The sequence below is a fragment of the Varroa jacobsoni genome, unplaced genomic scaffold, assembly GCF_002532875.2.
Source record: "Varroa jacobsoni isolate VJ856 unplaced genomic scaffold, vjacob_1.0 scaffold_100, whole genome shotgun sequence".
Classification (NCBI taxonomy): domain Eukaryota; kingdom Metazoa; phylum Arthropoda; class Arachnida; order Mesostigmata; family Varroidae; genus Varroa; species Varroa jacobsoni.
Window position 1 is genome coordinate 24599 of NW_019213002.1, and position 26108 is coordinate 50706.

At 39.2% G+C, this 26108-nt stretch overlaps 3 protein-coding genes and 1 long non-coding RNA gene across 13 annotated transcripts in view; 2 read left to right on the forward strand and 2 right to left on the reverse strand.

Moving 5' to 3' along the window:
* The window catches only part of LOC111264894 (motile sperm domain-containing protein 1), a 9268-nt gene extending 3820 nt beyond the window's left edge, over positions 1 to 5448 (reverse strand). The window contains exon 1 of one of the 5 annotated variants that reach the window (XM_086970269.1): positions 5364 to 5448. In XM_086970269.1, the coding sequence (XP_086826395.1) occupies positions 5364 to 5366 (3 nt within the window). In that variant the 5' untranslated portion in view covers positions 5367 to 5448. Of the gene's footprint in view, positions 1 to 404; positions 504 to 713; positions 792 to 863; positions 1052 to 1891; positions 2093 to 5363 lie in introns of those variants that run through there. The other 4 variants (XM_086970266.1, XM_086970275.1, XM_086970272.1 and 1 more) reach the window with 4 other exon arrangements.
* On the forward strand, positions 1907 to 2662 carry LOC147753929 (uncharacterized). The gene is made up of 3 exons (XR_015312880.1): positions 1907 to 1975; positions 2091 to 2162; positions 2348 to 2662. It is a non-coding gene; the product is annotated as an uncharacterized LOC147753929 (long non-coding RNA).
* A 3-nt stretch (positions 5449 to 5451) lies between the features above and the next one.
* LOC111264877 (threonylcarbamoyladenosine tRNA methylthiotransferase) lies at positions 5452 to 12031 on the forward strand. 4 transcript variants are annotated; one of them, XM_022841129.2, is made up of 6 exons: positions 5452 to 5542; positions 9104 to 9328; positions 9570 to 9709; positions 9986 to 10217; positions 10570 to 10820; positions 11200 to 12031. In XM_022841129.2, exons 2-6 carry the CDS (start codon positions 9166 to 9168, stop codon positions 11758 to 11760), a joined length of 1347 nt encoding a protein of 448 aa, XP_022696864.1. In that variant the 5' UTR covers positions 5452 to 5542; positions 9104 to 9165; the 3' UTR covers positions 11761 to 12031. The 4 variants fall into 4 exon arrangements, with proteins under 4 accessions (XP_022696864.1, XP_022696853.1, XP_022696873.1 ...); XM_022841118.2 differs by lacking the exon at positions 5452 to 5542 and adding an exon at positions 7169 to 7493; XM_022841138.2 differs by lacking the exon at positions 5452 to 5542 and adding an exon at positions 7576 to 7857.
* Positions 12032 to 13352: 1321 nt separating this feature from the next.
* On the reverse strand, positions 13353 to 25846 carry LOC111264874 (uncharacterized). Of its 3 annotated transcripts, none has more exons than XM_086970252.1 (8): positions 25539 to 25846; positions 20706 to 20795; positions 20241 to 20484; positions 19019 to 19186; positions 18400 to 18513; positions 17947 to 18113; positions 13654 to 17779; positions 13353 to 13565 (listed from the first exon to the last, which is right to left on the reverse strand). In XM_086970252.1, the coding sequence occupies exons 2-8, from the start codon at positions 20789 to 20791 to the stop codon at positions 13518 to 13520; spliced, it is 4953 nt and encodes a 1650-aa protein (XP_086826378.1). In that variant the 5' UTR covers positions 20792 to 20795; positions 25539 to 25846; the 3' UTR covers positions 13353 to 13517. The 3 variants fall into 3 exon arrangements, with proteins under 3 accessions (XP_086826378.1, XP_086826383.1, XP_022696842.1); XM_086970257.1 differs by lacking the exon at positions 25539 to 25846 and adding an exon at positions 21507 to 21558; XM_022841107.2 differs by lacking the exon at positions 19019 to 19186 and having other exon boundaries at positions 25539 to 25845.
* Positions 25847 to 26108: the final 262 nt, after the last annotated feature.

Consider the following 26108-nt stretch of genomic DNA (forward strand, 5'->3'; position numbering starts at 1 on the left):
AATATCAATGGAGCGAGCAATCAACCACATAGAGAATACGTTAAAAAAAATAATTAGCATCCTAGGAATTGGTGGAACCGGCTTACATACAACCGGTACTCAATGGTAGTCTTGCACTGTTTTTTTAATACTATCTTCGAACCGCAAAGCCAAACACATGCACCATTTTTCTTTAATAACTCATAATTTTTCAAAGGTAAATTAATTTTAATAACCCGCTAGCGATTTTCATAATTTATTTTAAATGCTCAATTATCTGTCTCACTAATCTATTTTTTCATACTTTGAACCTTTGCCCTTTATAATCTTCACTCAGTTATGACGCAAAATTCTAGTTCAACATAGATCTCTTCGTGTTGACGCAATATAGATAGCTATCCAATGTAGGTGACACAGTTATTTACCGGATTCGCAACCAATTGCACGGACACCGTTGTCTGATGTCGTAATTCATTATATAATGCACAGTACATAAATAGTAGTTTCTATAATAGCTCTACGCTCATCACAGGTAATCTTGGGGTAAGAAATCACATCTGGCTATATGGCCCCGTTTGGTCTACACGACCAAGAAAGGCGAATTTCGTTTCAAAATGGTTCGTAGTATGTAACACAAAGGATTCATGTTGCAGATTTCCGCCTAGAAGACTACGTATACAAAATATGATAATTCTCCCAACGTCACTTTAGTTTGAAAAGTAGCGGACATTTACCATAATCACTGCTCATGAGCATTCAATCTCATAAACGAACAGCTGGACAGTTGTTGTTATACCAGCTGATCCCCAATATGAGCAGTCAATATTGCGTTGTTCTTACTGTTGTTACAAAGAGCAGCTGCACAATATCGAGCGTATACTTACAGATAACCCCGTAAGCGCACTACTAATCCATTTTGACGATAAATTCAAAGTTCTCAACTAATGGCAATAGCGGTACTCAGTGCACTAACTCTACGAAAATAAAACTCGTTGCAGTAAAGTTGTTGCTTCGCACTAAATGGACGAGCTCCCACCTCGTCTGATTCTTATCGTAATATGCGCATGTATACAACAACAGTTTTCTCTACCACTAGGGAGAGAGATATCTGAGAATATTGGCTAGATGCAGTATTCCGAATACTCTGTGACGCCTTCAACGAGTGAATCAGCAGTGTCAAGTTTTGTTAGCGTCGCTGAGTTTTACGTAAGGGGCTTCGTGAAACATATTACTGCCAATAAAACAATTATAGTATGGCAACTTACACGATCTTAATCGATTTATATATCTGTTTCTCTCCAAGCAATTTCTAATTTTCAAGTCAGACACTACTGGTTTAATAATACAGCAGTCGTATCTCACCGAGACTTATAATTAGCCGTTTGCAGAGACCAATATATGTAGTGACATAGTTTAGACAAAACGTTCTATGAAAACTTCGTATCAGACTTGCACACTTCCTTGGCTTTGCTTTCTTAATAAATTTACCTAGGTAACCCCCAAAGCAGAGGCTCAAAGACTCTATGGTGCTCACCGCTCTCTCGAAAAGTGTTACCCTATGATAGCCAACTCTAGCGCGCTTTAGACAATACACCAATTCAAACCTAAAACTTGCGAGTTGTACTGCAGAATCCTATTTTTATATTTTCATGAATCTAAAAGCCTGCTTCGAAAAGCAACGACGATAACAACATCATCGAACCGGTGTTGTTTATTTTTATAAAAATTCAGATGCTATAATTAACATGAATCACTATCGACTCCGTTTCGATTTCCTATGTATTCCTCCTTGCAAGTTCACCTTCAAACAAATCCTAACTTATTGACTAAGTACTCGTTTGTGTTGCTTGCTTTAGTGGTTCGTATAGATGACTGACCGTATAAAACAAGTCCAATAAAATTTATACATTACCTGATAATGAAAAGACGTCATTGACTGTGTATCCATGGGGCATTGTGGCTGTGAACGCGAAGGCTCAGTTCAACATGAAGCTTGGTAATAGTCTAATTCGTTGCAGGTTTGCCATTCTTTCACTTTTTTTAAACAATCCCCTTTTTATTATGAAATTAATGCTTCTAAAGAATATGTATTCCGTTGAATTTCTTTCCAGGCACCTTTTTGCTTATTGTGTAATCCTGAACCTATTGACGGAGATCGTTCAGCACCTGTTGTTCTCTAACCAGTATGTTTCGATATACTCTAGTTAGCAACGGTTTCATTGTTACTGGCTGCATCGCTATTGCTATACGAAAACACTGAATACCGGTAGTGCATTTTCAATTATAGTATTCTGCTCACCGCCTATGATATTGCCTGTTGCAGAAGAACCATTGCTTAAAATGCCCGTGTACTTTTCGTATGTTTCAGTGGTTTGTGTACCAGATACAGAAGGACGATGCCACAAGGTAGTTCATAACTTTGCTAGATGAGTGCTGCTGGCAGAATGACGCGCGCATTTTGAAATGAAGAAAAACAGCTCTTGATATCGCCTAATTTCCTCAGTTTACGATCCAGCTGAATAAGTTGCAGTGCAGAGCGAGCAAATTTATGGCGCTGGTAATACTGAATTTGAGCATACAGGTCAAAGATACTGCAAGCAAGCTTATTGTCATGTGGCATTTTTATAGTTACAGAAAGTTAACTGAGTACTGAGTATTTGAACACTTTATCACTTCACTGCCAGATTTCGTTTTTTTCACGTGTTTATTATCAATAATAACACAGTAGTGTTTTTATGTTTCGAGTTACTAAGCGGCCTAAGATAAGTTACTAAGACCTTGTAGGTTACCTAAAGATATAATGATGCATCTTACTAGAAATGTGCATATGCACAATGCTCATAGGGCCGCGCTGGTATATCTCGATCGAAGGAAAACGTCAGGCCAATGTTTCGAGTCCGCAGCTGGTTAAGGTCATTGTGCTTATATTACATGTATGTCCTTTCGTTAAAGAAGCATTTTTACAAGACAGAATTATGCATTTTACATACGTATCGTAAGACCATTTTGTAATACATGACCACGGAACTCAAGCACTAAATTTTTATGATGGTGCTTTTCTGACACTTAACTTCATTGAAATGTGTCCGGCTTCGTCTGTATAAACTAGTTACTGTAGTAACTAATTCGTCTGTATAAAATGTTCCTTTCGCGAAAGCAACTAATGGATTCGCAGCAATCACACATATCGTGTTGATTGCTTTTCGTATTTATTTATCAGCACACATATAGTACTGCGACGAACTGGGTCGTCAGTGTATTAGATACTTGGAAGTTATGCTAAGAGAGCAGAGTTTAACATTAAGCGCGAAAAGAGCACATTACGCTAATTGCTTTTATTTAATAGTTACCAACGTTTATTAGTCAACACAGAGACGCCAGTTTATACACCAGCAGCTACTCTTACCTAAGAGAATTATATATTAAACAAAAATAGCTAGGTCAGGACATCAAAACAAAAAGGTAAGATTTCGTTCAACACTAGTTAGATATAACACATCCTTGATTTTTTTTTAAATGTCTTCCTAGTTCCCAATCGCTATAATCACACTTTAACGCAAAGATCCCTCTGATCATGTTGTTGTCGTGCTAATGATGCATAATTTAAGCTTTTTGTTGATACCTACCGTTTTTATAAACAGTGGCCAGTGTCAACAGCAATACTCGATATGATTCTGGGTCACAACGCTTAAAGACGATACTTGCGTAGCATCTAAATATTATATATAATTTTATATATAAATATTATTGCATCGCTGAGTGGTAGTTCAGTAATCTTGATGTTGCTTTCGGATAGCACCCAGCGGACTTTTGTATCACCTAGGTTTCTTGGTAGTTCGAGCTATTTACAGTTTTCTATATTCCTATATCCCAATTTTCGCATGTAACCGCCCTCGAAATCTAGAATAACAATGAGCAAGATTTTTGCAGGCAAATGAGTTCGTATAGAGAACTCAATGCTCAAGCACATGACCTAAAAACATTCTTTGAAGGTCAACAAAGGCAACAGGCAGTGGATTTGTCAGTGCCTTTTCGGGAAATAGCCTGTGCTAACCTATGTTTGGAATTAACCGAGCAATTGAGATCCGACAAGCTACTGAGCAATTAGTTCCCGTTAAATCTGGTATTTTGCAGTCTTCCTGATAAACCCTTTAGCATTCATAGCAAAAAGCATGTATAATACTTAATCCATAGAGCGTCCAAAACAATTATGATTTGATCTGCGTAGCTTGCCCCCGAGCCGCTAATTCCATCTAGTTGCCTACAAGTTTCACCAGAAAAGTGCACAAATAATTCTTTTAAACGGTTGCAAGTTTCAAAGAAGTACGGTACATTTAATATGTTGTCCTATTAAAACATGCAGCAAATTCGAAACCGTGCACGTTGTAAGGCATGCCCAAAATTTTTTAATAAGGTTCGTCGGGACTCTTACTTGAAGTACGGTGGTTGAAAAGAGGAAAAACAATGCCAATTATAATTAGTTTAGCCACGTGATCATTTCATCGGACTTGTACAGCTATGAAATCGAGTGATCCAGCCGGAGAAATTTAACCTGCTGAAATAATTAAACAATGCCATGTTGAGAAAAACAAAATTGCGTATTTATGAGAGAAGTGACAACATATAGTATCAAAACGTCAGAATTGTTCTTCAGGTTGCTCCAAAAACTTAGTAAACACGGTTCACTTGGCACAACATGTATACTAGACGGCTTGTTTCTTAACAGCTCAATTATCACACACGATAAGTGCAAAGTTTCTTAACAATACGACAAAATAAATCGTTCCCACTGCTTCGGACGCTTTTAAAGTTTTCATTAACTTCTACTTGAGCTCGACAATTGAAGTTGACGAGGGTGGCCTTTGAACATTTTGTGAAACTGCGAGGCACCCTTTAGCATTCTGTGTTTGCTTCTTGTCTTTATGATTCGGATATACTTCCATTCGCCGTATTGCCCTTCAGTCGTACGTGCATAGGCGTGTGATATTGCTAAAGCCATGCATCGCTTCCCATGGAGTTCCTTGACAAAACTGAAGGGGATTAAATCGATATTTCTTACAACTGTCTTGTTTCGGTCTTGCTTGCTTCGACAAGTTTTCGCGCTACAAGTTGCCAATCATCCTCGCTCATTACGATCATTTTCAGCTTAGGAATGGATTTTTAAGCAACGCCAGATAGGCTATATCAAACTGAGCGCCAGATGTTCCCCTAAATTCAAAAGCATCTCTAAAACAGGATCGACGAGCGCACTCAGTCTCTGGTTCTCGTCCCAAGTGGTTTTTCAACACTACTTTTCCCCGTGGCCTATCCGATAACTTCATTTAGTCGTTCTAGTGTGGTGAGAGAGCGCGCAACTTCTTTTCAACGTCGCAAACGGAACTCACCATCAGCTGGTAGCGATCTCCAGGTGTTTCAAACAAACGCCGACGATTCAATATCGCCTTTTTTTTCGCTTACTCATTGAGCAGCAGCAGCAACTCCGCGATGGCCGCTATCGTGGGAACATCGATGGAAAATGAAGCTCCACAAAAAAGTCTGTAAAACAACGACGCTTACAAGCAAGGCAAGTACTAACAAAACTAAGTAATGAAGTGGGCAAGTTAAAACTATTATCCATATAACGATAAGCAATATTTTTTTGACGCTAGAGGCGGCAGCGGAGATATTGTGGCAATCACAGAAACAACAGAAGCAGGCCAAACGCTGAAGAAGAACAATTGAATAGAAATGGCTAGGCCTCATACGATTCTTTGGCCACACACTTTTTGCTAAGCTTATGGGAACAAAATGTTATTCGCATTAACAAAAACTGTCTATATGCGTGCAGATGTCTGTCCCTCAGATGATGTCACCGCAAGTTTCGTGGTAAAGCTAAACTTGCCCCAGAGGAAATTGTTCTCTTTAAAAGGTTTTAAAAACTGTATTATACTTTTTGTAAGTTGATTAATTTGCGCAAACTGACTAGAACTTGTCGCAATTCCAAGCTTTTGAGGCGATTGGCTCCTATGTGAGCGCATTACAAATGTTAAAAAATCAGGATGAGCTGGGTCGGCATGTCGTACACAATAGTGTACATCTAGAGATTCTCGAGAAACTTACTACTCAGAAATACGACACACCAGGCATACGATACATACCTTTCAATAATTTAACTGTGTATTCACTGAACCAGGACAAATTTGCTAGGCCGCACTCTTCGACCATGACAGAACTCAACCGTAGGACGCGGCGAATACCACAATAATAATAATAATAATAATGTTATAGTCTGCTGCCACTGTTTTGAATGAATGCATAGGTGACAATGAAGAAATCATTACGAGTGCGTGCAAGAGCGGGACTGCTTTACCTCGCAAATTACGAGACTACTTCGCATAGATTTCCGTGAAAGCTATTATATATTACGGTGTACTAGAATCTGTAGAAATCGTCACATCTGGACGTCTAGAATCGTCTTATTGTCAATCACAGTATAATCGCCTAGACCAATTTGCACTAGAAATATAAAAATATTCAAAATAGGGCTTTTAAAATATCGTCAAATTTGAAATGAAATCATGCACTGAAAATACTTTTAAGCTTAAATATAAGTAATTACTGTAACAGAAAGTAGCTTTGAGCACAATTAGTGTTTTAATTACACGCTATCCTAGTCCCGTTTTCAAATCTGGTGCGACCAGGTCAGCCTTTCACGATTCCAAATTTAGCTACTTGGTTTCATTTTAGTTGAAGTAGATACTTTCTAATATGTTTGAAATTGGGTTCCTCTATTTCTACAAAAGCAGCTTGAAAAGTGACTTGAGCGTTAGACGCATTTAAAGCATGGTAAATATGGGTTCGGTCACAGCTTCTATAGAACCCAATGTCGCAATTTTGGTGTCTTTTTATTAAAACAACCCTGGCGCTGTTAGATTTTGTTCAATATGTTTGCGCATTTTTATCATGTGTGAGATTTCACGGGACCGAATCATTTCTAGCTCCCCTAAAAAACGGTGTGACTTCAAAAATGTAAGCACCTGATTAGATAATTAATTCCAATATATTTTTAATCAACAATAATTTAGGGCGATATATAGCAGAGCCCGAATGTGATGAAAAAGAGAACACGAATAAGCAAATGAAATTTAATCTGCAATGTACAAAAATATAAGCGCGAATGTCGTAGCAGACGACCATACTAGCATATTCCCTTCCAAGCGTCATTTCGAACGCGTGTTTGAAAACGTTTTTTTTGACTGCCCAAGCTACTGTTGAATCGACAGTTTTGAGTGAGATCAGTATGATGAAGCTCGCATTATAGCATTTTTAGTCAGGGACGTGTGTTTCCTCTTGGCAAGGAAATATGGTTGTTGACCCAGGGGAGAAGAAAAGCCACCAATGTATAGATGATATTGAGGATTTGAACTTTGGCGATTTGGAAAGGCCTCAACCACGGGAGAGTGTTGTGCCAAAAGTGATCCGTCGAAACGGAATCGTAGCACGAGAAAAGTTTAGCGGAGACAGCTTTGTACCCGGTTAGTTGTTACTGGCGTGTTCGATAGCAAGCTGTTTTCTCTTACCAATAGGTTATAAAGGACATATACGAAACTGGATGTGGGCGTTGAAATGGTTGAATAAGTCTCTAATCGACCAAAATTGTGATTAAAAAGAATCCAGTCTACTTGCATCCCACCCATTGGCTTTCCTACTCTGTGTTTACCACGTTTTCTTCGACGTTTAATTTTAAGTATGTTCCGTAAGAATGTATTCTTAGGTGTGAGCTTCCGCGCATCCATCAACGCTAAAGTTGTTCTTTAAAACATTATAATTTATGGATAGGCTGAAAACAGTCAGGCCCAGCTACATATTTGAACAAGACCTTCACTGGAGAGCGCACGGGTAAGCTAATCATACCGCACATAATGTGTGCGGTCCACCAAAAGCTCGATGCGCTGCGAAAAACGACTATCGCATAATTCGAAGACGTCATCTGCTACTGCGCCAATTTCTAATAGTCAGGATAGTTAGCCAAATGTTTAAACTGTAAATAGGGTTCCTCGAAGCATGGGTTTACCGTCGCGAAGCCCACCTGCCGAATACAATCAAAATGGTTGAAACTTCTTTCGAAGGTATCTCGAATTATTATATGTATTTTTATCCACATGATATAAATGTTTAAATTGTAAGAGAATCTACATCAAATGCAAAACTTCTGCTCCTAGTGTATATGTTCAAATATATTCACATTTTGGTTAACTGCTCATATTCATAGACTAATAATTTATTTTAATTAATGTCGCAGTGCGTTCTCACTCAAACGTGCCTTTTAAATCTTCCAGTGTAATCGGTTTTCTAAAGCAAATTTCATATTTGACGTATCCTCATCAAAAAGTCTATCGGTTTCTGGCTTAAAAAACAGGTAGGGTATTCTATAGGATTCATCTGTATCGAAGATTCTCATCAAGATATGTTCTTTACAATAATAAATTACAATAATAATAATAATAATAATAAGTGCAAGTGCTTCGTTACAATAGTAAAGTGCAAGGACTCCGTCCTCTAAGGACAAAAAAAGTTGCCATCTCCACGAAAGTTATTCCGAATGCGTACCAACGTAGATTAGTGGTAAATTGCCATTAGTTACTGTTAGAATGATGGACCACGTGAACTCCTGGTAAATTTAAATGGTGTAGTTACAAAACATGCAAATTTACAGTTGCCCAATAAATGCGATTGTGTTTATGAATTATGCTATTCAAATGTAGCTTCAAATAACTTTATCAGGAAGTTATTTGTTTATGATTTGTTGGAAATATTGTTATCGTGTTTTCTCAAATACTTTTTGCTTACCTTTTGCATGACTGATAATATGTATCATTGCTGGAATGTAACTACTCCATTTACAACGTTATAAAATGCTCTAGACATTCAACCTGCTGATGTTTATGACTTAATTGTCCCATTAAATCAATCGAGTTAATCGGGTCGCTCAAATGGCTCGGCTGAGATTGTATTTCTTCTACGTACACACACGTATATATACTTGTTACTTCGTTATATATATAACGAAAAATATAGTTGCAGTAAAATAATAATAGCATATAATAATTGTTATTACTTTTCCTGTATTGGTCCGTGATTATAGGTCATCAAAAGATATGGGTGAAAACGTGGGGCTGCTCCCACAATTCTTCCGACTCGGAGTATATGGCAGGGATGCTGACCGCGGCCGGATATCCCCTTGTCAACGACAAGTTTGAAGCACAGCTCTGGTTACTCAATAGTTGCACTGTAAAAAGTCCTTCAGAGGAGCACTTAAAAAACACCATCAACAAGGCGTTGGAAGAAGGCAGAAAAGTGGTCGTGGCAGGTCGCTTGTGATACGCGCTTCATATATAAAAACTATTACTAAGTTTTTCCTACTTTATTAGAGTTATGTGAACATTCTACGAAACCTGTTTTAAAATATTGAGCCTGCTTATATATTTATATTGTAGGATATATGAAAGTAATGTGAGGTTTGCCAATCCTTATTAACTTCCCTTGCTTGATCAGGTTACGATCGGAACCGCTAGTTACTCGTGATATAATTGAAGCTATGTTTTCAACAGGTTGTGTCTCTCAAGCAGATCCGAAAGCCGAGTTTCTATCTGGTTTAAGCGTCATTGGGGTACATCAGACGGACCGGGTAGTAGAGGTGGTTGAGGAAACTCTCAAGGGAAATTCCGTCAGGCTTCTCGGGACAAAATCTGTAAGTTTATGTCACGTCTGCTTGGGGAGAATGTGAAGGCCAATCTGTATATGTTTTCATAGATATCCCTTATCTTACGTTTCTTTATACTATTTACTGTTTTACCTAGAGCTTTATACTGCGCCAGTTGCAGCCATAGATTCTAGCCATTATCCTTAAAAGTTAGATAAATCATTCGTTATTAAAATGTGCGCATCCCTGCTCTAGGTAAGGTTTACTATAAGTAAGGGCCTACCACTTAATAACTTCATAGAATATGTTTGCTGTTATAATTAGATTAAGGGTCGCAAGCTTGGCGGATCCTATTTGGATCTACCGAAAATTCGTCGTAACCCTTTCGTCGAAATACTCGCTATAAATACTGGGTGTCTAAATCATTGCACGTATTGCAAGACCAAAATGGCTCGCGGTAATTTGGGCAGCTATCCAATAGAAGAAATTGTGGAACGCTGCCGACAAAGTTTTCGGGAAGGCGTTAAGGAAATCTGGATGACCAGTGAGGACACAGGTGAGAGATTAAATCGGATGGAATCAAAAACCCAAAGCATCAGATATAGTTTCACGACTTACGGCCACAACTTACGCTTTACCTGACTGAACAACGCTGCATATATTGTTGCACATAGTTCTTACTAAAGATAGTTAACCTTGCCCGAGTAGTCTTCTTACCACGGGCTATTTATGGGGCACGCCATAGCCTTAAATTGTTCTTTGTAGCTTGTAATACTACAAATTCGACAACTTGTTTACAGCAAAAATTCTTAGTCACTAGTGTTGTTGTTGTAGTGAAATGTATCTTTGCATACTTAATGGAATATTTTTTGTGTACTTAATCCAAGCTTCATCAATTTGACTCTTAGGAGCATATGGACGAGATATCGGCGTAACTCTTCCAGATCTTCTGCGTCAGGTTATCAAGGAAATCCCTGAAGGCTGCCGGCTTCGCTTAGGAATGACGAATCCACCATATATTATGGATCACCTCGAAGAGATCGCGGAGATCCTGCTCCATCCTCGAGTATATTCGTTCCTTCATGTACCCGTACAAAGCGGTAGCGATCCGGTGCTCAAGGAAATGCGCCGAGAATACACAAGAGTTCAATTCTGTCAGGTTAGAATATCCCCAAAAGGTATTTTCTGCCGAGGTATTGTGTGTGCAGTATATTATATATTGCAACTAATTATTGTCATGATATGATCTAGAAATAATTTACAAGACGATTTTTCTCCAGTTCTTGCACTGCAGTTCTTGCTCCTATTTATTTTTATTTTTTGCATACGGTAATGGGAAGGACGTGGAGATTGTCGTCTACCGATATTTTAATAGTTGCTTCATAGTACATGTGTAAGTTGGTCTGCTCTATGCAGCAATGATAACAACACGTTACCCAATTAATAATACTTTTTCCAAACGGAACCCATAGTCGATCAATGGCACCGCTGTAGCTTTGTGCCGTAACATTTAGCACTTTCGGTGTCTGCGTTTACAGTTAGTGGACTACCTTCGCAAGCATGTGCCAGGCATTACCATCGCTACTGATATCATATGTGGCTTTCCCACAGAGACAGAACAAGATTTCGATGAGACAATGTCGCTTTGCGCAAAGTACGGTTTTCCAACGCTGTACATTAATCAGTTCTACCCTCGGCCCGGTACACCCGCTGCACGCATGAAAAGGATTCCAACGGATATTGTGAAGAACCGTACGCGAAGGTTGACCCAGCTGTTTGATACCGTATTGCCATATGAAAACAGAGTGGGACGAGAGTACGATGTACTTGTAACAGAGATTGCTGCAGATAAGAAGCATTTCGTCGGACACAATAAATTCTATGAGCAGATACTTGTTCCGGCTAGAGATGAGTATATGGGAGCTAATTTGAGGGTGAAAGTCGTAGAAACAGGTAAACACTTCATGAAGGCAGATGTGATTATAATGATCAGACCAGCAGAGAGGATTCCTACCGTATCGGTCCAGATGATTATACCCGTTGTAATCGTGTGCACGCTCGTCGCACTAATAACAGTAAAAGTTCTGATACAACGCTAACGTCAACAGTACTACGTAGTGTTTGTAATGGAAGAGGAAATGTACATTTCAGACAAATTCGAACAATGTTGTACATTTTTACATTGAACAATTTAGTGGACAAGTATATCAGTCGGTAGATCAGTCTTCTTGAAGAAGCGTCTTATAATGGATGCTATATTTGAAAATTTACCCCGCATTCCTCTTTTGTTAAAAATAATAACTGCACGATAGAATTGCAATGTCACTTTCGTTAAAATTTTCTTAATAAACGTAAAAGAACAACCAAGTATTGATATCAGTGTTCTGGCTGGAGAAGTTGCCCCTAATATATTGGATAAAAACGTCATCGTTAAATACAGTGTTATTAAAGCATACAATAGTACTGACCTTATTTGTGTTTATAATCATTCGTCAAGTTTGAAAAGATAAATGAGACATTCTGTATTTCTCATTTATCTTTTCAAACTTGACGAATGGTTATAAACACAAATATATATATAATATATATATATGCACCTCACATGTCAGTGTATGTTAAACTACGTGAAATCATGTGTATGCATCAGTGACGTAAGGATATCGTTCTGAACATATATTATATTCTTTATCTTTATAAAGATGAGGTGCAACGAGTGCTAATCTTCCTTCAAATAAAAGTTCCTTAATGGATTAGGTAAAAATACAAAACGGGTCAATTGGATTTCAATTCAATAGGTGTGCAATTCGTCTTTCCAGACATTTTTTTCTCGAAAGCTGTTGTGTGGATAGCATGCGGATTTACAAGCAAACAATGGACCTACAGTATATTATTTACGGTAATGTTGAACTTGGAAGGTGTCATGAGTGCTGTGCTGAGTTCACGTCATCGATGTCGTTGCATGACTGCACATCCAATAAAAGATTACACAGGTCTATGGTCCGCGTATTCCATTACTGCGAAAAGTACTATGAACTCTACTACTTTTGAAGTACAGTTTTATATAGTTATAGTTTAGCTAGAGTCTAGCTCAATTATAAGCAGAAAATGGATGCAACTTCGCGTTGGTTGAAATAGCTTGTGCGGACATCTAAAAAAAACTGTTTTGAGTCGTCACTCCAATTGCCGCTGTACTTTAGGAGCACGAAATGAAATATCTACGTTTGAACCTAGACCACGCAATTAAGTGTACCTAAGTTTAGTATGTGGCCGCGCTTTACCTTACGCTGAATTTTAGGTAGGTGATTTAGTAGAGACGTCGGCTATCGTGCATAACTTCTACTTCTTTACCTTTGTCGTCGAAAGAAACGTAATAAATGTTTGGCTATTAAAACGCAAAGGTGCGGTTTTTATAATTAATACGGATTTAGTATACTATTCACGCAAGTTTCATAGCCGCCATGTGGTGTGCCGCCATGACCACCTAGAACGATACCGCCATTGCTACTAACGTTACCCTGTACCCCAACTAACCAAAAGACTAAGATCATTGTGGCATATAGGCACATGTTTTGTATAAGCTAACTTAACTAGCAATTTCGTTCGCAAGCTTCCATAATGTGTTAAGTTGACGTTACATGGTCTTTTATGGTTTAGCAAAACCATTAAATTGCGAATGACAAAGAAAACACCATTTATCAACAAACTACAATTTACTTTGAGAGAGGAGTGAATACATCATAAGTTACTTGTTACATAATAAAATAATAAATATACAATGGGCATACGTGAAATGATTCGTTGCTTTCCTTGCAACGAACACGCCAACTGTTCATAAGGCTGGTTTTGCTTCTGGTAGTTATGGTCGACGAGTTCGTGTTACTCGTGTAGAGGCCGGAAGTTTATCCTAAAAAGCACGGAACGGATTTTTAGCATTTACAGGACGTGTGCCGTTATGTTTTTGTCCGAAAGTATTCAATCATAGTTAAACTTACCTTATCATCGCTGGCATTTTTGAGCGCACGACGTTTTGGCGCTGCTTCCTTAATGTTCAATTCTTCTTCAAGCGGACGTTTTGCCCCAGCCTTTGAGCTTTTCTTCTTTGAACCGTTTGCCTCCGTCGGTTCTGCCCTTGTACCTCGAGCCCGAGACTTCTTAGGGCCTTCAGGTTCTGCCGTTGTCGTCGTCGCAGGAGTGTCTTCTACAGAGTTTACCAGCATATAAACTTTTTTGCCGCGTCCCCTGCGTGGTGTTTTAGGAGAGACTAACGCGTGTTCTTCCTCCGGCTCAGATTCCTTTCCAACACCCTTATGGCTTCCGTTTTTCAGTGTCTTAGTTTTTTTTTCTGATCTCTTTAGGCCTACTGTCTCGGGTAAAGTTTCAATTTGGATGTTTTTTGCGCGACCTCGACCACGTTTAGGTTTGTCTTCACTTTTCAGTGCAATGGGCGTCGAATCGACGGCTTTCGTGCCTTGTCTTCTTGTCAGTGTTTTTATTGTGTCATCCTGAGTAACGATAGAGTCCGGCTCACCTGTATTACTACTGACCGCTTCGCTAACCTCCTCAGACTGATCCTGTTCCTTCTTACCAGCTGCAGCCCGCCTCCCACGGCGTTCTATAATGTTCTGGCCTTTGGCCTGCTCAGTCGTTTTAACTAGAGAGTCCTTTTTAGCAGCTTTAGCTCTTGTGTTACGTCCTTGTTCAACCTGGTTATCACTGGTTTCGGAGCTCTCTAAATTTTCGTCATGCGTTATCTTCGACTTAATCTTACGGCTCTTTGAGGCATCTTGTTTTGACTCATTTTTACGTATATTTAGTTTTGCAAGTTCAGATGCAGCTACCGGTTCGTCGGACATGGTGGGTCCTTTCTCGATGTCTTTGACTTGACCACGGTGTCCCCTTGTGGAAGCTGCGTAACATTCGTTACGTTTGTTTTGCTTTCTTGCAAACTCCACCTGTGACTCCGACTCTTGTCCCTTGTGGAATCGCCCACTTCGAGTATCCACACGGAATTTTGTGCTCTCATTATTCTCAGTATCCTCACCACTCTGGTTACTTGCAAATCGTTCGAATTCCTCGTCGTCCTTTTGGCCCTCAATACTTGCCAAGTCTTGCTTATCTTTAGATTCACCCTTTTTACCTCGTTTGCCCTTAGGTTGTATTGCCTGCGGAGCAACCTCCTGGAATTCAGCTCTTTTACCGCGGCGACTCCTTGCTCTTGTTACTGATTCAGGCTCGGGCACTTTTTCACGTTCTGTGGGTTCTTTCTCGGTATTGCTTTGATTTCTTTCGTTTTCGCTATGGCTTTCGATTCGCTTTCTTATTACATTCTGCATGTTACCCTTAATATCCTCGGGCTGTTTCGACTTTGTAGCTTTCTGCAGAACTGTTTCAGGATCACGATGAGGCTTAACTATCAAACTTTCTGTATTTTCAACATCAACTTCGTCCTTTTCATCTGACAGTTCCAAATAACTGTGGCATGAAGCAGGAAACTTTTCGCCAGAGCAAATCGCGGAATCTGAACTCTTTCCTGTTAGAATATCCTTAATGGAAATGACGTGTTCATTATCTCTCAACGGAGCAGCCGTTTTTGCCGCTTCTTTGCTCCGCCTTCGTTTAGCCTCTGACGCAGCAGGAGATCCCGGGGTTCTTTTTCGAGGGGAGACGACTGGTGAACGCATTAAATCGGCTATATCCCCCAAGACAGAGTCGTTCGGTGCTACATCATCTTTTTTAGGAGTTGCGAGCATTCTCCGTAATCCTTTAAAGCTGCGGTCTAGATTATTAATTGGACTCCTAATTTCTGGTGGCGTATTTAACAGTTTCTTAACCCCTCTGAATGTAATGTCAAGATTATTTTTAGGACTCCTTGCTTCGGTCGGGGTAGTAACCATTTTTTTTAATCCTCTGAAAGTTATGTCAAGATTGTTCTCGGGACTTTTTGCTGGAGTAGTTACCAGTTCCTTCACGCCTCCAAAACTTATGTCCAGATTATTTTTGGGGCTCTGAGCGTGGGTTCGAGTATTGAGCAAATTTTTTACGTTCTCTGAAGTTATATCGAGGTTACTCCTTAAACCCCGCGTTTCTGTCTGGGTAGCTACCATAACCCGCACACCATTAAACGTATGGTCCAAGTTACTTTCAGGTGTTTTTGATTCAGTTGAAGATGCTACAATATTCTTGACGTCCATAACGTCTGAAAATGAATTTCTTCCTGACTGAGTCTCCTTAAGAGTAGCAAAAAGCTGCATCACGTTTTCGACGTTATCTAAAGAATCCTCAAGTTGCTTCCTCACTTTTGGGGTTTGAAGAAGCTGCTTGACGCCATCGAAATCATCAAGAACATTTAATGGAGAAGTAGCTGTCATCAGCCGTTTGATACCACGTACATCTTCTAGACTATTAAGCGGGGAATTTTTCTGACTAGTTGCTAGCGGCCTTATTCTCTTCTTCGATGTTCCTAACTTACTTCCCACGCTAGTGACATTCTGCACATTTATTTTGCCATCTGCTTCGTTCGAGTGTACAAAACTGTTTTCATTTGCAACCGAATTTCTAGGGCTACGCACCGGAGATGCTACCGGTTCGTTGAGACTTGACACATTTGAATAGTGAGGCTCTAAATCCGCTGATTCGTCCGCGTTAGCTACAAAAGCAGACGCACGAGAAATTGCCTCAGAGTTGTCAGGGGTCTTCAAGGGTGACACAAACATATCCGTCTCTATATCAGGCGTCATGCTACCAAAAGAAAATTTACGTGATTTAGAAAGTGGTGTAACGAAGGTCCTCGATGCAAATTTCATCAATTTTTTATTCACAAAAATAGTTTGTGGTGACAACAGATGTCCAGTGGAGGCAGCTGCGACGATCTCCACCGCCAGATCGCTTTTCGAAGTTTTATTCTGCAAAAACTTGGATCGGCCTACTGCTTTAATCTTATGACTTTTTCTTGGTTTAACTTTAAAATGACTTCCAGAAGAAATGTTTTTCTTGAGTATACCTGCCCAAGTTTTTTCAGCGGGTTTAATACTTTCTTGTTTAGTTCCAAGGCTGTTTGAAACCCCCTCCACCTGCTTAATATCAGCTACGTCTATGATATTGCTTTCTGACTCAGCTGAAATTTCGTCCGTTGCTAAACCTGCCTTTTCATCGCCAGTCGCTAGCGGAGTCATAAGCTTTTCTTTTACAACAGAATGCTGGCTCTGCGGAGTCCGCTGTGCCGAAATTACCTCAGCCTCTTCGTTTTCCTGCACCTTGCTTAGTACTGGCGTCTTTGGTGATCGAATAGTACCCTTTAACGCTCTACCTGACGCTGATGAGTTCTGAAGTGAAGAACCCGAGGAGCTTCTACGGCTTCGTAACGGGGAATTTATGGTGCTATCGTTTGCCACACTACCAGTAAAAAGTGACAGATCTACGTCAGATACACTCAGGCTGCCAAAAGAGTCGGATGGCTGGGTGATCATTGATAGATTTTCGTCTAGAAACGCGCTCGCTGTTGACATGTGCTCGTCGCCAAAAGAAAAACTTTGACTTGAACGCGTTTTTCGATTGAGACCTGCAGATGCAATGGATTGATCTTCTCCTAGTGGGCTCATTAGTGGCTTCGAGGCTACGACAGGTGACTTCGTCGGGTTTGCGGGTGATTTTATCTGCGCCGCCGGCGGCCCAGCAACAACTACAGTCATTTTCGATGTGGGCATTGCAGGCGACTTGGTTGCTACGGGCATCGGTGCCGTAGCCAAAGTGGTTAATAATTTTGGTGTTTCTTTGACTTTTACGTTCGAAAATACGGGCGTCAATCTAGCTGTCTCAGTGACTGGTGACTTTGATGCAAGCGGCGTTTCCGTCACCTTCACGGGCAGAACGTTACTGTTAATAGGGGTGCTACTTTCCAGAATGCTGCTACGACTTATTGGGGTTAATAAAGGCCCAGTCGATGTCATGTTGTTTGAAGGTGCAGAGGAAGACGCCAGACGTTTGATCTTCTCGTCCAAATGACCAATGTTTCGTTTCTTCTCATTTACGGCAGCCGCTAGTGCCGAAGTCGCGCCAATTGTATGTCGCGGTATCCTTACAATTTTTTTTGGGCTTGGCGATCTGTCAGGGGATTTGTATCTGTAATAGATACATGTGAAAAGTAACTGTGTCTGAATACAACAATAGTAGCCGTTTTTAGCATGCTGAGAAAAACATTTAACGCTGAATTGGAGAATTCTAATCATAGCCGGAGACGTCTTGCTTTTATACACTTGTTTTTGCCTAATAAAACGTTAATAACGAACCTGTTGTTCCCCCAAGTAACGACCTTTGGTGACATTGTCGGGGTCCTGGCTACCAGCAGATTCTTCTTTGCACTAAGGATGCTCTTTCGGGGCTTTGGGCTTAATGACTGGGATCTTCGACGCACCTCCCCTGACGGGGTATGGCGAACTGCTTCCTTCAATTCGTTCTAAAAACAATTTTTGTAAAAGCGAAGCGGCTCTAAATGATTACTGCCAATTAAACCAGTACCTTTATTCATTGATTCATTCGAACTAATAATTCAAGGGACCCGTACTTCTTGAGCGATCTTTTGATCAACTATTAAAAAATCTTATTTCAAAAATTGATTTTAATCACTGTGTTTATATAAATAACAAGGTTCCGAAAGACTGTCATGTTAGGTATCATGTTAGGCATACTTCCAGTTTGAAAATCATAACGTCGTAATGTTTTTGGTTGGAAAGAACACTTACTTGTTGTCGTTGCTGTTGTTGTCTTTGGCTGCCGGGTGCATCAAAGTTTGGTGGCGTTCGATTAAAGATGGACCGTCGTTTTAACTTCGTAACACTGCCCGGTGTTTTCGACACCTATTTGATTAAAGCATAATAAAAAGAGCTGTTAAAAATCTTAGGTTGCAATTTTAGATTATAACCGCAATCCATTATGGCCAAATAGCGAACTTCATTTGGAGAACAGACTATCTAGCTTTTCTATTCAAATTTGAGCACCAAAAATGATCTACCTAGAATAACTTAATTGTTATGAATTGAAGTGGACACTAAGCTACCTAAAATAGACTCGTAAAGTAGTCGATTGCAGACATTTCTTAATATTTCAACCGTTCAAACTGAAAACTCGAACTAGCAAATTCAGTTTCTCCAATCTTTATCGATAAATTTACTGTTGACTTTGTATAAATAATACTAGCTGTAAGTACGATTATGAATGTAAGGTTTGCCTTGAATAAATAACCAAAGATCAGTTGGTTCTCAGTACCTTTGCTTTCGACTATAAAAAATGATAGAGAGATCGTCTCTCGCTGAAATGAGCCTTTTTCCGCTAGAACTTAAACGCTACTATCAGTGCACATACTATGTCACGTGCAAATGTGGCTCGACGTATTAGGCGACGTTGATAAGGAACGCGCACGCTTTCCATGTCGGCGCAGACGAGTTGATTGAAAAGTCGTGCAGACACTTCGAATTCTCGTGAGCGAAATGTTGGCTGTGCCTTGAGAGCTTGTGAGTTATATCGCAATGTCTTTTTTCAACCAGGAAAGAAGGAAAAGTGGTGTAAAAAGCAATCGACTGAATGAAGGAGCGTCAATACTGTAAAAACTCAGGTAGACGAGGCATAGGGGGCCAATGATTGAGCTTTACTGAGTGATACTAACAGTTTCTTGCAAAATCTAGATAAAGCTATGGGTTGATACCATACCGTAACACAGAAGCAATGGCACATTGCTTCGTATTACAACGACGAATGTTATGGCTTATTTTACCTGGAAAAATTGTTTACCAGTATGCGTAATAGTAAAGAATTATCCCTTTATCTTTCTCATCTTTCCGATTGTGCCCTGTCCTCTCTCGTCTGTTTTCTGTCTCTCTATCTGTCATATTTTGCATCTATCGTCGAAGCCATCAGTTCGTTAACAGATAACTTACGCGTATACCACATGCACATTAGGATATAATAGCGCAAGAACTGCACCTAATGTATCTGCAGCGTCTACGACAAGTGCATTTTCAATATGTTCGCCGGCTGCTGACCGTTTTTTTTGTGCCAATAGAGGGATCAACCACTTTGAACAAACACACCAAAGCCACGAAAAATTTTTATCCCCTACTTTTGGAAGGTATCTAACGTGATTGATAGCCGGCGAAGTAATTTATTAATTTTAATCTGGTGATCCTATATCTTAAAAGTCAGCCAAATTAAGCACAAATCAGCGCACGCCTTGATCGCTGCTAGGACCTTGAGATACAGAAATGCATTAGTCTCCAATTTAAACCGGGAAATACTTAGGTAACTTACAACAATTTGAGTTAAAGCAAAACAATATGTATATCTTCAATATATATATATCACAAGATGTGTAGGACTGACTCTGCTATATTCATACTCCCCATAAAGAGAGCATCTAACAATGCGTGCTTATATCATCATAGCGACAAAGATTAAAGGATATCGGAGGATCTAATGAAACTACTTATTGGAAGTGCTCGGCCGGTAGCGAAGGTAACATTATTTGGTGGTCATTTTAAACAAAAGAACTGCAATGATGGTACTTTAAAATCTTTGAAAAAAGTTTCACCTGGCGCTTAGCCGAGGGCAATGGATAGAAAATTTTAAACTTCCGATCCGTGACGGTGAGAATGTCAGCATTATACAGGTCTCGTACTTCGCCTGCCGACAACTTCGCGCCGTTGATATGAGTTTCCCCGCAACGGTCATCTAATACTTCGAGCTGCATTTTCTTTGTCTGAACACACGGAATTATACGACATTGCCGTTTCGCAACCCCTGCGACTTTAAGCTTCACATCTGCAGACGGGTCCCTTAATAAGGATGCAAGATGAAAAAATGTTAATCTACATAGTAGGACTTACACTTCCGTACACTTGGTAAATGTAGTAGTCGGGAGACGTATGCATAAATGTACCATTTAACTTATACAGAACAGTTTCCTTATACGTTGGAAAATGTCAAAAGGCTTTATTATGGCTTATTTTACAATTTAACGAACTTGTGACTGTAGAATAAAATTAATATTACTTACGAGCCAAAGACTGTATCCGATGTAATGGGAAAGTGGGATCCATCAGACCCGTCGCGCTTTATTATTTGTAAATTACCGAACAACATTTTGCTGAAACATCAAAAATGATCTTGCATTTAAACCAATATTGACGTTGATGCTTACATTTATGGTACGAATAAGTTAACCAAACTTACAATTCTTTGACAAGTGTTTAACAAAATAACAGTAAGCTGTCACGAGTCAACAAAATCGCACAGTGGCTGAAATGTTAAGTTATAAAATACGAACGGATATCAGACAAAGTAATGAATACTATGCAGACTTCGGATATACCTAAGCACCCCTAGCGAAGCCTTTGTGCACTTATTTGCCATCTATATATATAACTTTTATATATTTATTTCGAACGGCAATTTCCAACTCTGTCGATATTTATCACACCGACTAGTTTCAAGTAACCTCTAACTAGGCTTTTAAGCAAATACCTAAAGCAGTTGTCTTATGAGAACTTCGCGCCAAAAGGCCGTTGCTATCACAGTATGATCGAGAGATAGCGACAACCGAATTAAACGTTCATTCAGCACAATGAAGCTCATGAACTATGCGCAACTCATTTGCACACGCAGATGCTAACGTGATACCTTCTAATCTTCGTTTCTGTAGATACTTTGCTCATTAACTACTAAGCCGATTGAATTCAAGTCATAACTTCTAAGTAATCCCGAAAATATCTCTGTGAAACGCTCTTATCTAGTCATTAACGTAGATCTCAAATGTGTCAACCTAAATGCCTCGATCATCTAATCATGGCAAACCTACCTCGGTAATTATTCCAGAATTTCCTGAAAAAGAAGGTTAACACATCCAACGGTTTACCCGTTTTTAAAACGAACCGGTGCCATGGCGGAGTAATACCTCACTTTGCCGATCGGGTTTTTTTAAGCTATTAATATCAACACTTATTGCAGATCAGCAAAATACATGAAGCGGGGATACGCTTATTACACAGACTGAATATCCATTTGAGTCACCATCAAAGCGAATTTTAAAGCAGATCTTTCAGGGATCTAGTTTTACGCAAACTTCTTAAAATAATTTGAATCCTAAAGCTTGAAAGATCAGCGCTTCGATTCCATATATCATTTTATTTTTTGCTATATGAGTAGTTGTCAGTCGTTGATTACTTTGTTAAATATATATATATATATATATATATATTTGCTCTATACATATTATTCAGTAAGCACATGCAATTTGTGCGCTCTTCACTGGCACAGCTGTATCGCTCTTATCAAAAACAATCAACTTAAGCGTCACTCTGCTATTGTAAACGAAGATGAGGTTGTGCGTGATTTGTTTAGTCTGCTCTTTTACTTGAAAGAAGTATCTACGATCTTTTATAGTTCAAAAGCTTTACCACTCGAGTGCCAGAGATGCGCGCCGGTTCAGTGCAAATATCGACGTATCTATCGAAAAAAAAGAAGGAAATTACAGATATCCCACTTATGTGTTTTGAGCAGAAATATATGCGTCATTATTTCCGTTACACTGGTCATAAGGTGTTCAAGTGTAAACAAAATTATTGACGCTATTGCTGCTTTTTTTTCGTTGTTCGACTCCTCTAGGCGACGACGCAAAGACTAGCGTGGAAGCGGCGTTTGATAAGATAGACCCTAGATAATGTGAAGAAGGTAGCCTCCATCAATAACTCACAGAAATTCGTTTTGAAATTCTCCGGTTCTCGACAATTAAAGGATTTTATAAATAATAATTCTCAACCGTTTCGAACGAAGAGTCGGTTCTTTGAGGTCGCCTGCTCCAAACGAGCTGAAAACTCGTTCACTCCAGTGCTAAGATATTGTTTATTAAAATATTAATTATTCAGCCGCAATATTTTAGTTCATCGCCTGCAGTTCGACTCCTATTTTTAATTTAGGCTGTAGTGGTCATTACGCATATGATTGATATCTTTCGAGTGTTTTTCCGAACGGATCTTTGGATTGCCAGGGATAGATAAAATACGATGTTGCTGTATACTTCGTGTGCCCTTTTTGTCCTTAAATTTTAAATCACCGACTACAAGAACAATGATATGGCGTAGAGCCCCATCTCCGATAAAAAGAAATCTTTGCTGATACATCGCGACAGCAGCAGTTGAACTGAGTTCAGCTGCCAAAGGACCGCTGTCTTGTTGAAACGTTGTACATATAGTAGCTAATAAGTGATTGATTGTCTTATACTAGCCCTATGTACTCTAAGAGGATAATCATGTTAAATACGTAATTATGCGTGATACGTAACCCTTAGATATTTATTATAACGTTATCTCGGCATGTATTAAACAGGAAGTATGGCGGCTCATTCTGAATATTTGTCATATATTGAAAAAAAATATTGATTGACAACACACAAATATGGTTTAGATATACACATATCCTTTATGACAACATTCGTCTTCAATTAGTTGCCCAAACAAAACGTCCAGAGTTCGATATGCATTCAACAGGTAAAATCTGCGTTATCGCTAGGATATTAATAGTGCATTTGTAGGAGCATAATCTACGTACAACAGTTCGCTAACCTATTTGACAAGTTTTGCATCACTAGCCAATTTCAGTGATTAATTTTCTAGATGATATTTTTATCTCTGGCAATGAATCTACGGGCTATAGATAAATTCGAAGCCTAAACCATGAATCAGTACTGCAAAGTTCTCCAAAATACAGAAAGGCTATGTTTACTGAAATGTAGTTAAATTAATTAATAATGCTCTGTTTGTTCGTTTGGCTCCGACGCACGTCGCTGTTTCTCCTCGGTTCTCTAGTCTTTTTTTAGCAACGACTGAGATAAATAATGCACCTTTTCACACTTCCACTTCGGTTAGGCCTTCTCTGTTTAGCTCTTTTCGACGCGTAGGGTTTAATTTCATTATTCGTTGATTTTAAAAAGTGTACTTTTTGTTGCAAAACACAAAAACTCAGTAGCCTTGACCTAGCGACTTATTTATTGTCTGCAAAAGAGCTAATTTTTTCGTTAAGGGCTAAACGAACCACAGATATGCTTTTTTGTCTCAGCAAAATCCCATTGAGCAAATGGACAAGTTCGTTTTGCCTAGCTCAGTACTTCTCGCTTTGCAGTTTGTCTTTCATAATAAATAATATTTCAATTCAATAATATTTCCAAATAAATCATTTTCAAGCCATTGTTATCGCCAACCCGAGTGAATAAAAAGTGAACAGTGGTTTTACTTGTACAGATTTAAAATCTTACCGCTTAGTCGCAAGACGTTGAAGGGCATAATTGTCTAGGATGGTGCGATATGAAATTTTCTCTAAACTTGGTAAAAGCCAAGCTATAATCAGTGAGTAAACGGGTTTTCGTATTTCAGGTTTGAGACTCACCTGTTCAGGCACAAATTGTTGTACTGGGTTCAAGCTCCCTATTCCCTTCAGATTTTGAACACACAACTGTATAGTGGTTAGCCTCAGAACATTTGTATCTAACGTGATGGTTCTGACACTTCTTCGTTTGGTGGTTGCGCTGAGAACGCATTGGAAATAAGGAATCTCCCTCTCCTTCTACCAAAAGAATTTTCAAGCATGGAATGGTTTTTGGGTATTAGCAAGTTGAATGGTTCTTTCCTCAGGATGTACGATACGTCTTCGAGGTTGTAAGGAATGAATTCTTTTGTTTGAGCCCTTTTTCTGTTAGTTGGTTACCTCTGTGGTGATCAACCTTGTAATGAATATGCTTAATATGTTTGTGCTGATTATACTTATGTTGTGTCAAATGGATACTTTTAACAAATGACGACAAATTTACAATGTTTATTATTATTATTTTAACAAATAACAAATGAAATAAACAAATGATAAAATTTCTAGTTTTCTCACCTCGAGTTCAGGAGATCAGAGAAACCGCTCTACTTTGCGGTTAGTGGTTTAGTATATGCGCGTCATCCTCATTTTTCCTGGTGATTCTTTTTTGTGAAATTGTTCGTCTCTAAATTACATTATAAACAACATTCAACCATCATTAGTGCATTGGTCATTAGTAATGGGCCGGTATTTTTCTTTAAGCGACCAGAGCATTGATAATTTGATTAATTAACACAAACTGCTCCAGTTTATCCGGCACAGGTTAATCTTTCATAAACGAGGCCTTGTGTATCCGGCTTATATACCCAGCTCGTGTTCGTTATTGTTATTATCTTTTTTGGTTAGATTAAATGCACGACTAACTGCGAAACTAAGACAAAGAGTGACATGACTTGCAGGGCATACTAAAGCGTTTGCAACTTTTGAAATTTTTCTTTGTTTTCTAATATACGAATACGCTGAATAGTTAAAACCAACCTTTTTTACATGGCTACCAAACTTATTTCGTGCTTGAGGTTACTATTGCATTCAACTGTGATGCCGAGTTCTTGTTTTCGTTTCCACTACATTCTGACAGCACTTTAATACAATCTTTTTTACATAATGATCACGTCGATATCGTTGTTTACATACACGGCTTTTCTTCTATGAATCTCTTTCAATCGTTTTCCAGACTTTCATTCTGACAGCGGTATAAGCAACATACCTCTCCGAAATTTTCGTCGATTGCTTGCAATCGCAAGAACAACAACAACAAAACGTACTTTTCTTAATAGTATTTCTGCCAATAAAGCAACAACTTTATTTTTATTAATGTGAACCTGGCCTGCTCGGTGCCTCTTTTCCTAACAATGGCATTAATTTGTGCGTCGGACCATTGACCCATCCCTGCCTTCGACTCCTCATCTCCCTTTACGCTAGATCCATTATTGTTAATCGCCATGTTTGTTTGTTCTGAGGTTAGGTAACTTACATTTAGCTCACTGATAGCATCCAGTTGACCGCGTCCTCAAGATGTGCTTGGTATAGTTGTTGTAGGGTTGATCAAACCTTGAAACGTAGAGTCGTCCACACTTCGATGAACGGCGATGGGTTAACGAATCACTTCTCTCAACACAATTGATCCTGGTGATATTTTACCTTGATAACAACGGGCAGTATATGCAATCGTCGTATAACGTTGTGTTAGAAAGGCTTGACCTTTTTTGGTGGTGAGTCTTATGAAGTGGTAATTTTTCCATGAATCACCATGAGAAGCATTTGGTTCTAACTTCACAGAGTAAAGTGGCCTTCTTTTTTAAATCGACCTACTGACGACAGCACGATAAAGGGCATCTTTATTATCATATATGCGAACGTGCACGTGTAGGCAGACGTAGATAAGCGTCATGCACGTGTTGCAGGTCGTTAACAGCTCGCCACTGATATCATCCGAGTGGCATTTCGATTACATATGTGGCATCCTGAGCTGTTTCGAAGTGATCTTTGTAACTTAGAGAATCACAGCAAAAATTTGGTAAATGAAATATCCATATAGAGGTAG

Coding starts and splice junctions, on each gene's coding strand:
- LOC111264877 (XM_022841118.2), top strand. CDS start 7,322: ATGGTTGTTGACCCAGGGGAGAAGAAAAGCCACCAATGTATAGATGAT. Junction 7,494..9,103: donor CGGAGACAGCTTTGTACCCG/GTTAGTTGTTAC, acceptor CCGTGATTATAG/GTCATCAAAAGATATGGGTG. Junction 10,218..10,569: donor GATGACCAGTGAGGACACAG/GTGAGAGATTAA, acceptor TTTGACTCTTAG/GAGCATATGGACGAGATATC.
- LOC111264874 (XM_086970252.1), bottom strand. CDS start 20,791: ATGTTGTTCGGTAATTTACAAATAATAAAGCGCGACGGGTCTGATGGA. Junction 18,114..18,399: donor AACAACAGCAACGACAACAA/GTAAGTGTTCTT, acceptor AATTGTTTTTAG/AACGAATTGAAGGAAGCAGT. Junction 13,566..13,653: donor AAAATGCCAGCGATGATAAG/GTAAGTTTAACT, acceptor CGTGCTTTTTAG/GATAAACTTCCGGCCTCTAC.